Source organism: Ischnura elegans, chromosome 5, assembly GCF_921293095.1.
Source record: "Ischnura elegans chromosome 5, ioIscEleg1.1, whole genome shotgun sequence".
Lineage (NCBI taxonomy): Eukaryota > Metazoa > Arthropoda > Insecta > Odonata > Coenagrionidae > Ischnura > Ischnura elegans.
The window spans coordinates 137,502,062-137,518,564 of record NC_060250.1 but is presented as its reverse complement, the minus strand read 5'-3'; the positions used below and the strand labels follow the sequence as shown (position 1 = coordinate 137,518,564).

At 40.5% G+C, this 16,503-nt stretch overlaps 2 protein-coding genes across 2 annotated transcripts; both read right to left on the bottom strand.

The window, feature by feature from the left end:
• Nucleotides 1–363: 363 nt before the first annotated feature.
• On the bottom strand, nucleotides 364–844 carry LOC124159797 (the record flags this gene model as incomplete). The annotated part of the gene is made up of 1 exon (XM_046535714.1): nucleotides 364–844. A coding segment is annotated over exon 1 (481 nt), but the record flags the coding sequence as incomplete, so codon positions are not given.
• A 140-nt stretch (nucleotides 845–984) lies between these two features.
• LOC124159795 lies at nucleotides 985–15,506 on the bottom strand. The gene is made up of 3 exons (XM_046535713.1): nucleotides 15,026–15,506; nucleotides 2,039–2,129; nucleotides 985–1,870 (listed from the first exon to the last, which is right to left on the bottom strand). The coding sequence occupies exons 1-3, from the start codon at nucleotides 15,504–15,506 to the stop codon at nucleotides 985–987; spliced, it is 1,458 nt and encodes a 485-aa protein (XP_046391669.1).
• Nucleotides 15,507–16,503: the final 997 nt, after the last annotated feature.

The window sequence follows — 16,503 nt, the reverse complement described above, 5'->3', positions numbered from 1 at the left end:
TCGCCTTGCGGCCAATAGCGTGGGGGTATGGGGCGAAGAGTCTCTTCCATGTGCTGTGGAGTGCGTAGCTATCCTCTCGATTGAAATTATGAGGATGTTTGGATATTTTAATCGCCTCTCGGATGATCCTCGGAAAATATCGGGATTCTCTGGCGATAACTTTTGTTTCTTCCCAGTTGATGTCGTGTCCAGGTTCACTGAGAGTGTGCTCGGCCACAGCCGACAAATGGAATTGTTTGTTTTTCACCGCTCTTCTATGTTCTTGAATGCGGCACTTCACGGCTCTCCCGGTCTGTCCGATGTATGACATACCGCAACTGCATTCAATTTCATAAACTCCTTCGTAGGCGTGAGGAGAGATACGGTCCTTAGGAGTCGGAAGAAGTTCTCCAGTCTTCTTAACACAGTTGAAGCGTGTTGTTACGTCGAATTTTTTGAGGAGTCTCGCGATTTTTTCACTGGTGCCAGCCACATAGGGGATTGTCGCATAACCCGCTGCCTTGGGTTTCTCCGTTTTTGGACTTGGTGTCTTATTCTTGAGTTTTCTTTCCATCTTTGCGGTCCTTTTAAGGACCATGTCACTGTGATATCCATTGCTGGCCAGGGCCGTCACCAAATGTTGTTTTTCGGCGGGAAGTGAGAGTTGGTCAGAGATGGAGTATGCTCTGTGCACTAATGTCGAGATTAGAGCTGCCTTCTGAGTAGGGTGGTGGTGTGAGGAGGCGTGCAGATATCGGTCCGTATGTGTCGCCTTACGGTAGACTCCATGGCCGAGTTTTCCATTGGGTTTCTTCGTCACCAGTACGTCAAGAAAGGGTAGGCAGCCGTCCTTTTCCACAACCATGGTGAAATTGATTGAATCATGTTGGTTGTTGAGGTGTCGTAGAAAATTCTCCAATTCTTGCTCTCCATGTGGCCAGATGACAAATGTGTCGTCCACGTATCGGATCCAGAGGGTAGGTTTCTTTTTGTAAGAAGTCAGCACTAATTCTCAAATTCCTCCATAAACAGGTTGGCGATCACAGGGGACAATGGAGATCCCATAGCAGCGCCATCACTCTGTTCGTAGTAACGGTCATTCCATAAAAAGAATGAATTTCGAAGACAATGCTCCACAAGCCTGGGAAAATCTTTGGGTAATCCGTTATCGATGAGCTTTTCCACGATCTTGATGGAGTCGTTAATGGGTACGTTGGTAAAAAGAGACACGATGTCAAAGCTTACTAGCAGATCTCCATTCTTCACAGTAGTTTCCTGAAGTCGTTCAATGAAGTGCGTTGAATTCTTCACGAAGGACGACGAGTTTCCGGTGAAGGGTTGAAGTGCTTCAGCCAGGTATTGAGCCAAGAGGTAGGTGGGTGCGCCGATATTGCTGACGATAGGCCTGAGTGGAATGCCTTCTTTATGGACTTTAGGGAGTCCATAGAGTCTAGGTGGCTTGGACGCTGATGGCAGGAGTTTCCTTTGTACTTCTGCAGGTATGGAGGAAGTTTTGATGATACTCCTAGTAGATCGTTCTAATTTGGCTGTCGGATCGGATTTTAACTCTTTGTAGGTGGCACTACTCAGCAAAGTAGTGATCTTGTCATTATAGTCTGATCTCTTCATGATCACAGTAGCGTTGCCCTTGTCCGCGGGGATAATGAGGAGGTCCTCGTTATTCTTTAGCTCCTGTAATGCCTTCCTCTCCGCTGCTGTGGTGTTTGGTTTAGGTGGCCGTGTTTTCCTCAGGATCCGCGACACGTCCTCTCGAATTTCATCAGCAAAATTCTTGGGGAGACCGCGAATGGCAGCCTCTACTCCAGTCACGATCTTTTCCTTGGGAATTATGCTTGGAGCAATGGCAAAGTTTCTCTCCTCCTTGGCGTTTCTTCAAAGATGCCATGATTCTGACACTCTGCCACCCTGTGTCACAGTGAAACATCATCTAAAGACACCAGCAGCAATGAGAATTCTTCGCCGAACCAGCGAAGCGATATTGAGAGAGAGAATCCACAACAACCGCCGCTCCATTCACCACTGTTCAGAAGAATTATACAGACTACACCTAGAATTGAGCTCCTCGCTGACAGCATCTGACTGGGATACTCTGGACCGAATTACGTCTGAATCATCCCGCAAGAAGTTTTCTTCAATCCAGGAGAAACAAATTAAGAAGTACTACAAACTCAAGAGCAGACAGCATCCCTTAGATGAGGTCCAAGGCCCTAAAAAGGACCATCGTACTATCGTGAACCTAACAGACGAACGGCTGAGCGATGCTGCAAAGTCAATTCTATCCAAGGGCTTGTCCCTGCCCTTTCTTTTTACTCAAAATCCTTACCTTAATCACAGTTTTCAGCATTTCAAGCTTGATATTCACTTCATCTACATCATTTATATTTAATTTATCTCCCGTAATAATTCCCTCACCTCACTTTCTACTTCCTTTTCCTCTGTCAATATTATCTATACATTCCTGTATACCTCTATTCTTATCCTCCTCCTGGGTCAGAAATACGAGTTCCATAGCAAATCTTACTCCATATATCTTAACTAGACTCTATTTGCACTTTGGTGCTGTGATTTTCCCTTTAATTCTCCTCTTTTTATTTATTCCAAGGATTATCTCTATCTCATTTGTCTTGCTCCGATCTGCATCACTAGAGATATATTTTAACATGCATAGCTGCAACGTATGTAATGAGAAACAGTCTATGAGAATGTTCATGTCACAAAGGCAAATTTCTTAATAGATTTATGAAAGTGGAGTGGATGTAAGGGAAATTGCTTAAATAATCACTTCATAAATAGAACATGGTACGATAAAATTATGTGAGGAAGTCATATTATTGCGTTTATGATAATGGAAGCACATACGTTAATTATAAGTGAGTGATGTCAGTGAGGCGCATTCAGAGATTACTTGGTACAGCATTCAAAAGGATTACCCCAGAAGTAGGTTGTAAAAAAATTACTTACAGTGACAGCATGTAACAACATAATTACATTGAAAACCCATATCCCAAAAAGACAGTTGCAATAAAGGGGTCATCATGATGGAATCCTTATGCTTTGCAATTGATACAAATAAATTCTTTAAATGCTCTATAAATAACTGTATATTTGTACAGTGATGTATCCATGGGGGGGGGGGCTAAGGAGGGTATCCAATTTACTAACCTTGGATATCCAATTTACACTAGATAGAATGGTGGTATATTTCCGGCCCCCACTACAGCTGGAATTTGAACCTCACCTAGCCCACCCCCTTGTCCCTATCCTGGATCCACTACTGTCTTTGTATAATTTAGTACTCTGCTAAATATTTAAAACATGTTCAATGAAAGCTTCATATTTAATGGGCTGAGAATAAAAGAAAATACCTATCTCATGTATAGTAAGGAATTCATAAACACCACTGAGAGTCGAAATTTCATGCTTTCATTCTGATTAGATATGTTTTTCAACAGATTCTTTACAAATTGAACCCAGCAACTTTATTATCTTTACACCCATTTCATTTCCTTAAATCTTAAATACAATACAAGCCTTGCTGTTGATTAGATATGAAGTTAGTTACATTAGCACTTAAAACTTATTCTCACACAAGGTTTGCAAAAATAGTATTTACATAAAGAATAGATCCCCCATCATAAGCTATGAGCCAAAAAGAGTTGCAATATTTTGTTACAGATGCATACTGTCATAACAACATGCAGCCTACTTGTAAAGTACGTAAGGTTTGCTGCAAACTGTACATTTATTTAATAATTGGATGGCAAGAGCCCTTGAAGTAACTGTGGTAGGGTTATGCACAAGTTATTCAAGCTTAATTCATTCTTCTCTAATTTAAATTTTCGACTGTGAAGCTATGTACATGATCAGTGATTTCTGAACATCCATTCAATTTTATGAAGGCAATGAATACATTTTCGATGGCATTATCATAAAGACTCACAGTCATCCCTATTACAGTATCAACTACACTATTGACAGCCAGTATCAAAATATGTTTCACTTTCTACTTCAAAGGTAAGGGCTACTTGGTGTCATCCAATAGGTGTTGATCTCTCAAATGAAGAAATTTAAACTTAGTTGTGTCCCTTATTGAAAATTTATTTGCCAGAGATTATGGATTTCATGAAACGTATTGCTTCTCAACAGTATATAGTCATATATAAGATGTCGTCATAAATAAGATGAGATAATTTAAAGTTATGAAATATCTGCTGCTAGCTGACAATTATTTGGCTCAATGCTTTTCGAGTCTGTTACACGAGTGGCACATGACTGAATTTACCTCCTTATTGTGAACATTTTAATAAAACTAAAAATGATTCTATAAAAACACAAAAATCATCAAAGGAATTACCATAAATTAATTGATCATAACAATGACATCATAGTGATAGAAGCCTCGTTATCGTTTTAATGAACACTGATGAATTTTTCTATTAGACGGTGGTTGGTTATAAATTCTGTTATTTAAATTATGGCCATGGTGAGTACTTTGAAAACGGGAAAGGCTTTGATTATTCACAACTTGCAAGTTGTTCCTAATTCCGTAGGGAACGCAGAGATGATGATAAATTAGCTAGGGGGCCATACTAACGCTAAGAAGATATATCTTACTGCAAAAGTATGATTAAAATTTATCGTCATTATGATTACATAGTAGCCTCAAAATGTTCCTAAAATCTCTGGTGGCCTACTAAATAGAAAACCATTTCGATTGGTTTCACAATACAAATGCGAATCTTCGTTCTCGTGTAATAAGCACAAACAAGGTTAATTTACCACTATTTCTTGCAAAGGGACTCGACCTTGATTCAATCCATTCACAAATAGTCATTTATTATCTCCGTGTAATTTATGGTTTACACGTATATCAGCACTCATACAATTAACGCTTGTACTTGCCAAATATTCACAATTCGAGGCGAGTATTTTTATTTTAACGACACACTGATGATTGACCATTAGATCGTCAATGATTAAAACCGAAAATATTGGCTCATCTTCGTTTTCAAAGCTAACTATCACTTCAAAACAAACGTAAACAATTCTTTCACCATACCCCAACTCGATTTTTTAAATTTTGACTTTCGTCTGTTTCACTTTTCGCGATCAATTGTTGGTATGAGAATTACAGTAGCTGTGCTTTCCTCTCGTTAAAGTTCCCATCAGCCAACCGGCGGTAGGATTTGCTTTATAAAACACAACCTCTCGTTAAACTCCACGTTACCGTAATCTTCACGTTAGTTAACGTGAGGTTTAACCAGACATAATAAAACCGGCCCATAGTGTACGGAAAGGAGAGGGAAATCTTTCAAAAATGTATGCAACTACTTAAATAATGAACGAGGAATGAAGGAATTTTTTTCATTCTTCAAGAGTTTTGAAGTTTTTTCAAGTACTTCGAAGAGGACTTTTTTATACCGAAAAAATAACTCTGTACAAGCCCATAAAAATAGCAGCACAAAAGAAGCGATGAGATAGTTATTGTCATGGCTGCAGGCGGATACAGGAGATAGGCGACGCGGATTAAAGAATGGCGCTTATTTCTTATCTTGACAGTGCCATAGAAAAAATGAACAATACAATAATTTCTCATTTAAATTTCATTGGCGTTGTACTTTAAATAGATCATTATAGCGTTAATCTTACTTGTCAATGAGAATATCGAGAGAATTAACAGTTGGGCGCAGACTAATCATTTGAATTTGAATGTAGGGACAACAAAGTCAATAATTATGGGAATTACAGAACAAGGCTGCACGATCCAGGTGAGGAAGGCTTCTGTCTTTACAGGAGAAATGCGTTTATCGGGTGTGAGTATTTCTTTAGCTTTGATGAGTCGATGTAGAGATCTTAAGAAACAAAGGCCTCGCATAATGGGTTTGAGGCGTACATCTAAGGTTCACTGAAACATTACACAGAGATTTTTTACAGTTTTCTTTTGTGGTAAATCGATACCTTCACTGCATAAACGCTAAACAAACAGCAACCGAATCAAATCCGCTCATATAGTACGTAGACCTTGTAATACTAGATGAGCGGATTTGATTCTGTGGGTGATTGTTGAGCTTTGGTGCCGTGGAGGTATTCATGTATACACCCTCGGCTCACCGTGTTGTGGCAAATAAATAAAAGGGACTCGTGAATATAAGAGCAAGACATTCAAGGGGAATAAAGAATCCTTCTGGACGGCAACAATGAAGAGGGTCGTGGGAAATAATATCTGGGGACGTACAAACGAGGGTAGGTGGCGTGAAGACCGCCATAATATTTACGACCCTCGGGACTTGGGTCTAAGTGGGATTCCATTCAGAAACAACGGTCCAATAACGTCACTCCAACCGGAGTTTATCGTTTGAACTATCGCCCACTGTGTCTCCTCAGGGGCCCACACTTGGACCACAGTTTGTCAAAGCTTATCCGAAGCTACCCATTCGGATAGTGTAAAATCCCAAGATCAAAGCCTGATGGAGTGGAATTGTTCCATATTGAAATTAACACAATTTCCGCAATTATGAAATTTATTCCGACCTAGAATTCGTTGTTACTACCAGTGGCGCAGCAAGGGAGGGGGTTTTTGGGGGATAAATACCCCCCAGAACTCAGTGAAATTTTAAAATTTAATCCGTTTTAATTAATTCGATAAATATTACTTTAGGAATAGTGTAAGGATTGATAAAATGTCCCTCAGAAAGCCGTAAAACTCACCATTTTGAACCAATTATCCTAAAACATTTCTTGCGGAAGGCGGCCGCACCTCCCGTATTCCATACCCCCAAGTATTAGTTGCTCCGTCCCCCCCCCCTATCCTTAATTCCTAGCTGCGCGCATGGTAAGTACATCATCTTCAAGATAAAAATGTTTTGTACCTTTCAACCATTTTGTACCTTGAAGATGATGTAGTAATATTGAAACCTTGGTTGGCATATATTTTACAATCGTGAAAAATTGCAAGTGTTTATTTAAACTATTCTGGTGGCTCAAGACAAATCAAACATCACCATTTCGGAGGTAAAAAGTAAACTGATAGTGAAACCGCTTTCTTCAGGCCATTTTCAAGAGCCAAGTTATCGTCGCGGCATTAAGAATGACCTGTTAACTAGTGTTCCTTATTGTGCGTGCGACATTCAATGTCCGCGATGTGCAATGATGCTAGATCCCTATCCCCTATCCTAAACAACCTTTGCGTTGATTCGCTGAGTTAATGAGCGAGGAAACGGAATAATACTGCATTTTTATGAATCCATAAATCGACCTCAAAATGAAAAAAAGAAGATATTTGGCAGTGAAGAATAGTCTCGCGTTTAAAAACGGGTAAGATTTCCCAAAAATCCTTCCATTTTTTCGATGAGCCTTCCATCGCACTCACGGATTCAGAGGTGCAATGCAATCCAATGAAAATCTATTCGACCAACGAAGCGTCGGAGGGAGATTTGGGAAATCTTACCAGAGAATTCTACACTTCGCCATTATTCGCAAGGAAAAAAACCGGACATATCAGACATTCTTCTTAAGGGTGCGGTACAAATTATCCCAATGATTTTGCGGCGATCGTCATATAGCGATGTATTTATTCTAGGGATGGTCAGATCGGATACCGCGGATCCAAATATCCGCGGATATTGCCCTTCATCAGATACATCGGATCAAAAGTTGCGGAAGACATCGGATGTGGATCATAAAGATTTTAAATAATAGCTTTATTGAATGCATAAGGGTGGAAAGTATATAATAATATTTCCAAAAACGAACTTTTTAATGACATATCATTATTTAAAAAAATATATTGGTTAGAAAAGGGTAAAATCTTGGGGCTTCTGCACAAATCGTGATAGAGTACAAATGGTTATTAATATTTAATCATTTGAAACAAGGCATATTCCATACAATATTGCCCTAAAATTAAGGAATATTCTTTGCCCTTACCACAAGCAATTGCTGCGACTGAACGCGTTTTTTCTACTGTAAATGAAGTGCGTGCATCAGAAAAGCAATTCAATGTGTGAAATATAACTAAACAAATTCGTGTGAAAAATTTCACGACCTTTTCCGCAAAAGAAATGAAGAAAAAAATCACTCAAATATAAGAAATATGCCAAAGAAAAAATTATACTAGACTTAATTTTTCATGCATCATATTTGCTATTCTTTTTGCCACCCTTATGACCTTGACGGTGACCTTACTGGGTCAACGGTTGAATTTTCGTAGATGAAAGTGTTATTTTCGGGTTTCTCGGTTCCGAAAACCTAAGAATTGACATCTTGGTCAATGAAATGTAGACCTTTTTCTATCTCGATTTTTTTTACATTAAAACCACATAAGGCAAATTAAAATGTTTGGTTTGGACATTGTGAGGTCAAAAGGTCAAAATTGTAAAATTTCGCTTACAGTCAACAAAACTTAGGACCTTTCCCCATAAGTGTGCCAATTTTCATGAATATTGCTCGATGCAAAGTTACTAAAATTACAAGTCAAAAATGACACACGACCCTTGGGACAGTCTGTATATTCATTTTCTAGGAATGTCACCGTTAGGTTAATCTACTTGTAAATAAATAATATTTCTGAAATAATTTTGCTTTTTATGGATCACTCCCTTCACCCTTTGTGAGATATCGTGCGATTTTGCTCCACGCCTTCTTTCTAATCTCACTAAAGATTTTTCAAAATGCGTATTTTCAGGGTAAATGCGTTAATCTAGGCTTCATTGTGTTGGATTTATAAATAAAATGATTTGTTTAATTATCTTTATTAAAGATTACCGAGATCGCAATAAACTGGTTTTTGTGGAAAAAATTACGTGATACTTGCCAGACCCCTTCCTTTTAGGGGGGAAGCCATGGTCTAGGGGGAGGAAAGCCATGGTCTAGGGGGGAAGCCATGATCTAGGAGGGGGGGGGCAAGCCAAGTTGTGACATTTTAGCATGGAAAAGATGAATGAAACCAACATTATAAGAACATTATAACAGCGCTTTTTTAGTTTATGAGATTATTTCATTGAAAAAATAGTTTTATTTCAGTTACTTAACTTATAATAATACATATCATTTTTCGTTCATGGTTTGAAGAAAATTTGTTGAATACTTTCGTTTCAATTGAGTACTGATTTTGCTTAAACACTTTTGCGATTTTTGCTTCCAGGGGGTCAGCTGCTCCCCCTGCCCCTCGCTGGGTACGCCCATGTTTACATATGACATTCTTAATCAATTTATTTTACACGATCGCTTCTCGGTTTATCTTGATTTATTTAGCTTTTTGCGCAGAGTCAAGGCTATAAAATGCCTTAGTTCATCGTAAAAATATATTTATTAAGTGTATAATCATTTTACGTGCCCAATATCGTCGCCCAACTTTTCAGCGACTTTGCAGCGTATGAGCGTTAAAATATCTCAAGCGCGCATACGGAATATCGTCTGCAGTCCCAACCGTGACGTCACGCTCCCTCATCCCACTCACTTCTCCGCCGTGCGATGTTGGCCACAGCGTTCCACCCGAATGGCAGGTCTACTTACTTAAATGGTCTAAGGCTCGACACAAAAACAACTGAAGAGCTGGTTTATGCGTCGAACGGAAGTCTTCGGGCAAACAAACAAAGCGATGCAGCTCATATGGTAGATGAGGCAATTCATATAAGCCCCAGTAGAGCCAGAAATATAAGGCAAGCTTGTTATATCCATAGATCTGACACCAAGGTACATAGTTCTTCCCTACAATGCAGACGAGGCATTAGGCTTAGTGATTGAGGCAAAGTTGACTAAACATCAGTATACTATGTCCATCAGGAAAGGGGCCAGATCTCTAATGGCAGCAAGTCTTTAACCTCCTTAAGAAGAAATTCTTTCTGTAAAAAAAACTGCTATCCTTTTGGTGCTACGACTGCTTTCATCCCCAAACGTAGACTCGGCACCCGCGTACAAAGACAGTGAAGAAACTAATGATGAGGAGTAATTGTTTTACTTCCTCATATCTATTTGCTTCCTATAATTATTGATTCATTAATTAATTATTCCACGAAATACTTTCATTAAAGATATCTCCCCCCAAAGCATAATGGTCATGTAATTATCTCTAAGTGAGAAAACATCCATTCATTCGTGTAAAACTGGATTTGGCGACTTATAAATGCGTAAGTGTTTTTCAGACCACCATTGCATCACACGTCGTTGTAGTATAATTATTCAGAAAAAAAGCGAATGCGTATTTATTTTTTGAGAAAGTCATTATACATGCATTAGAAGATATATTAAAGTTGTGTAACACCATCATATACCTCTACAAATGGGACAGTCGACTTTTGTCCGGAAAAAAGCGCTCCCCAGACCACTGTGCGCCGGGATAACAAACAAACCACGTCAGACTGAGCAGAGTCCTCTGGATGGCAGTTTTCTGCACTACTCCCTCATAGGGTCCCTCAACTTTGTAGTGTGTTATCAACAATCCAGAGAGCTCTGAGACTGAGAGGCACCGACTTAACTGGGAGCCTCTTAACTGAGTTCCAAAACTATCTTAAAAACGAACTTCGTCACTTAGCTGAATGAAACTCATTACTCTCACAGCACTATTCAAATTATACTTTGAACGGTTTGAGAAAGAAACTTTCAGAACAAATTTTTGGTCGGAAGCAAAATCTTGGAAAAATTCTTTGGGTGAATCAGGAACAAACTTTTAAAAATGTTATCCAGCTCACATAAAAACACCTTGCCAAACTAATAATTTCCTGTATTTTCTGAGGCACCTGCAGCTCGATTCTGTAAATGTGATATCTGCGTTTATATGTCTGATAGTGCAAGCACATGCCACTATTCACGATTTATACTGGTGAAAATGTTTCTGGCGCGAATACGAGTTGATTATTAACAGTTTCTGTTAGAGGACGAGATGTTTACGTGTCTTAGTATTTCTATTGTGTCAACAGAAAAAAGTATCACGTTGGCCTTATTACTGAACGGCAGCAAGAATGCATGGAAGATATGGAATAGATGATTATTTTTTACCTTAACGTACTGAAGCATGCCCCGGCAAGCCATCTAAACGTCTAAGAAAAAGAATCGTGGTGTGAGCTCAGTGACAATATTCATCGCCAATCCTCGAGATACGTGGGACAAACACTTCTTAAATGCTCTTCCCGCATCTCGAAGGGATTGTTGATATCGCGTTACTGCCGCCGAAGTATGTGCATCTGTTGCCTCCATCGACATCGATGCTCATGCAAAAGTAGCGGAGTTATGTGAAGAGCCTCCATTCTCCTTAATAAAAACAAATCGAAGGCTTGAACTTACGAAACCAATATTAAATACATCTGTTAGCATTCAATACCGTACAATACTTTCACAATTGGTTCTACTCCAAATTATTATGAACATTATAAGTTGTGAGTATTTGACTTGTACATTCTAGCAGATGCACAAATATAAGATAATTGTCAAACCCTCAGCGCAGGGTTTAACTTCTCACCAACTTCAATTGCAATAAAGGCCAACCAATTAAAATAGTAGGCGTATGTAAATTTAACTTAACGATTTTCTTTTATTTGTTTTTAATACATATTATACATGGGAAGTGACAATATAAAATAGCCACCATCGTAATGAATGAATAATGTGCTATTAATTATCAATCACAGCGAAAATTCATGAGGAAAAATTAGCCGCGACGAAGCTACCACAGGCTCTCTCGGGCGTGAATACTTTCACGGACGCGGAAGTGATAGTGATGTCACTAAAAAGTTTCCGATTCGCTCCAGCGTCAAAGCCGTGTATACCTTGACGAAATCCGCTTGTGACGGTCATATCAAATTTACAGAATCGAGCTGCAGGTCTTTGAGAATATAACTGTACATCACAATGAACTGTTTCAGAAACGATTCATGAATAAAATAAAAGAAAGAAAATAGTAATCCTAACAAACGAATTCTGCGCGGGCCGGCGACAGTATGTAGACAGAGCAGTGTAACAATATCGTCAACAAAAGGGAAAGATCAAACTGTGATGTAACAGAAACCATTTCACATTACACGTAATAAAGAAAATAAACGTCCGCCAGTGTTTTAACAGAGAATGTACTCAATCAGCCATTAATTGACATGAATCACAAATAAATTATAATTAAAATGCATTAAAAGTTATAAAAAATTACTATAAGATTCTGGTATTCTACCGATGAAGGTAGGTTTCCATGGAGTGTTCAAGAAGTGATCTGGAAGCCTCCCTTTCCTTCCAGCACTGCCTTCTTTAATTCACTGTAACGCCTACTCTCTTTCAATCTATCTAAAAATCCTATTCTTTCCCTTCCCCTCCCTCGTTTACCCAACATTCAACCTTCTAACACCATTTTCAATATTCTCTCATACCTTCTGTCTCCTCCATATGTAATCTAAAAGCTGCCTCTCCTCACCCACCATGTCCAGTACTTCGTCGTTCCTTTTCCTCTCCATCCATTTCACCCTCCCCATCCTTCTCAATTCCCACATCTCGAATGCCTCCAATCTTCTCTCGTCTTCTTTCCTCAGTGTCCACGTTACCGCACTGTAGAGAGCTACACTCAAAATCAAACTCTTAAATAACGATCCTGTCAGAAGCTCCTTCCTGTTCATCTGTTCATGAACGCCTCCTTTGCTAGTGCAATTCGCTTCCTGATGTCCTTGTAACTGTGTCCGTTTTCCTATAATGCGCTGCCCAAATAGTTAAACTGTTCTACCTGTTCAAGTTTTTCCCCACCTACTATTATCTTGAGTCTCACAACCATCGCTCGCGATACTTTAAATAACCGCATTACCTTCGTCTTCTTGTGATTAATCCTCATCCCATACTCCTCGCACCGCTCGTATAACGCACCCACTAGAGCCTGTAGTCCCCTCGCTGACTGGCTTATCAGCGCTTAATCATCCGCGAACCTTACCGATATATACATCATTCCTCCCACCTTCACTCCAGCTTCCAAATCGTCCCACGCTTCTCTTACCATCTCCTCAGCGTATACGTTAAAAAAAGCGGCAATACAGGACAGCCTTGCCTTACACCTCGGCCAATGCCTGCCCACCCATATTCTCCGTCCGCTACCCTCACTTGCGCAGTCTGGGCCAAATAAAGATTACGAATAAGTCGTAAAACGTATCATATGGCAACTAACTATGCGGACGATTTATTAATTTTGCCCCAAAGTAAAACTGAATTTTTTTATTACCTGTTGACATTGTGTTGACGATGGGCGATGTGGTCGATTTGGTTAGACGCGGGAAAATGAGAGGAAATTCGGCACGCCCGACGCTATTTTCGAGATGTAGGTGAGGGACCATGGGGCAGGAAGATAAGATTTGAGGACGAGAGGGAAAGGACACGTAAGGAAGTATCATGATCGCCTCAATCCCTCGACTCGATACCTGCGCGACAAGCGAAGTGTCGTCCGTGGATGGGAAATCGATTTGGAGTCTTGTCTCTCGTGAAGGCAGCCTCCACATCCCTTTCCCTTCTATCGAACATGTCTTCCAAGAATGAATGCCGAAGAGGATGAAAGACGGACGTCTTATCCCAGGAATGCCAACCAACTCCTGCCCCACAGTCTCCTTCTCTGTATCCTGACAAAGTCCATCGAGTCAACCAACCCCGGGATGGCAGGATGGGTATTGGAAAGAGTGCTAAATATGCTGATGTAGGCGCACAGTGACTACCGTCATTGAAAAGAAAGCAAAACTCCCGAGTTTTTAGGATCTCTATCGTCTTAAACCAGGCAGTCAATTTCAATTCAGCAAAAAGCATACGAAATAGAATTTATTTCTACGTCGAATCATTTACTAAAAAAATCTTTGGCTCCATATTATTTCCTGTACAATATTTTTTCTCAAAAAAAGCACTCGTTTTTATGCGCAAAATCTAGTTGTTGGAATTTCACCGCTGGGTTTCCCCGTGGTTTCCGTTCCAATAACTTTTATTTTAGATATAATGAAGACAAATACGGTTTTGACAGTAAGTGTAAATCAAGTTGTTTACACCACTAAAATGGATGGACTTCATGCAAGCAACGCAAACATCTACTAACTTCTGAGCCAATGGGCCAATTGAATTTTCATTGGCACTGTTGTATGCCGCAATATTAATGTAATGCTAGTACTTATAATATTTACATTAAATATCACTATTAACTTCAATATATAGACATTCCACTTTACAACAAATCATTTACCGTTACAGCACGTAGGGAATGTAATAATCTTAAAGTTTCAATTAGAAACTCATCATCATTGGCATCCTTTAAGAGGAGGTTACACAAAGCACTTTTCACTTAAACAACTAGCTGGTAAATATACATGACACTGAGCAGCGCCTACGACAAAGTGATATGTAGTAGTTTTTCACAGGTTTTTCACGCCCCCCTTCTTGTGTGCGCGTATTCCTGCAGTGGATGTTTTCGCTGAAGGATACTACACCCTTATTTTTATGTTTTCCTACAAAAAATTTCACACGTACTTGTTAACCTTTTTTATCATTTCACCAACAGTGTATATTGTACTGTAGGCTGCATCTTCCGGGTTTCACCGCGTCGTGGTTGTGTTGGTGACAACAGTTTCTCCTGCATTCCAGCAGGCGTCTTCAGGTCGAAGTGATTATGCCGTGTTTTGGCTGCCGTTATATAGGCACCCCAGTGGTGTAGGTTCGCCCTGATTGGTCGCCTTGCGGCCAATAGCGTGGGGGTATGGGGCGAAGAGTCTCTTCCATGTGCTGTGGAGTGCGTAGCTATCCTCTCGATTGAAATTATGAGGATGTTTGGATATTTTAATCGCCTCTCGGATGATCCTCGGAAAATATCGGGATTCTCTGGCGATAACTTTTGTTTCTTCCCAGTTGATGTCGTGTCCAGGTTCACTGAGAGTGTGCTCGGCCACAGCCGACAAATGGAATTGTTTGTTTTTCACCGCTCTTCTATGTTCTTGAATGCGGCACTTCACGGCTCTCCCGGTCTGTCCGATGTATGACATACCGCAACTGCATTCAATTTCATAAACTCCTTCGTAGGCGTGAGGAGAGATACGGTCCTTAGGAGTCGGAAGAAGTTCTCCAGTCTTCTTAACACAGTTGAAGCGTGTTGTTACGTCGAATTTTTTGAGGAGTCTCGCGATTTTTTCACTGGTGCCAGCCACATAGGGGATTGTCGCATAACCCGCTGCCTTGGGTTTCTCCGTTTTTGGACTTGGTGTCTTATTCTTGAGTTTTCTTTCCATCTTTGCGGTCCTTTTAAGGACCATGTCACTGTGATATCCATTGCTGGCCAGGGCCGTCACCAAATGTTGTTTTTCGGCGGGAAGTGAGAGTTGGTCAGAGATGGAGTATGCTCTGTGCACTAATGTCGAGATTAGAGCTGCCTTCTGAGTAGGGTGGTGGTGTGAGGAGGCGTGCAGATATCGGTCCGTATGTGTCGCCTTACGGTAGACTCCATGGCCGAGTTTTCCATTGGGTTTCTTCGTCACCAGTACGTCAAGAAAGGGTAGGCAGCCGTCCTTTTCCACAACCATGGTGAAATTGATTGAATCATGTTGGTTGTTGAGGTGTCGTAGAAAATTCTCCAATTCTTGCTCTCCATGTGGCCAGATGACAAATGTGTCGTCCACGTATCGGATCCAGAGGGTAGGTTTCTTTTTGTAAGAAGTCAGCACTAATTCTCAAATTCCTCCATAAACAGGTTGGCGATCACAGGGGACAATGGAGATCCCATAGCAGCGCCATCACTCTGTTCGTAGTAACGGTCATTCCATAAAAAGAATGAATTTCGAAGACAATGCTCCACAAGCCTGGGAAAATCTTTGGGTAATCCGTTATCGATGAGCTTTTCCACGATCTTGATGGAGTCGTTAATGGGTACGTTGGTAAAAAGAGACACGATGTCAAAGCTTACTAGCAGATCTCCATTCTTCACAGTAGTTTCCTGAAGTCGTTCAATGAAGTGCGTTGAATTCTTCACGAAGGACGACGAGTTTCCGGTGAAGGGTTGAAGTGCTTCAGCCAGGTATTGAGCCAAGAGGTAGGTGGGTGCGCCGATATTGCTGACGATAGGCCTGAGTGGAATGCCTTCTTTATGGACTTTAGGGAGTCCATAGAGTCTAGGTGGCTTGGACGCTGATGGCAGGAGTTTCCTTTGTACTTCTGCAGGTATGGAGGAAGTTTTGATGATACTCCTAGTAGATCGTTCTAATTTGGCTGTCGGATCGGATTTTAACTCTTTGTAGGTGGCACTACTCAGCAAAGTAGTGATCTTGTCATTATAGTCTGATCTCTTCATGATCACAGTAGCGTTGCCCTTGTCCGCGGGGATAATGAGGAGGTCCTCGTTATTCTTTAGCTCCTGTAATGCCTTCCTCTCCGCTGCTGTGGTGTTTGGTTTAGGTGGCCGTGTTTTCCTCAGGATCCGCGACACGTCCTCTCGAATTTCATCAGCAAAATTCTTGGGGAGACCGCGAATGGCAGCCTCTACTCCAGTCACGATCTTTTCCTTGGGAATTATGCTTGGAGCAA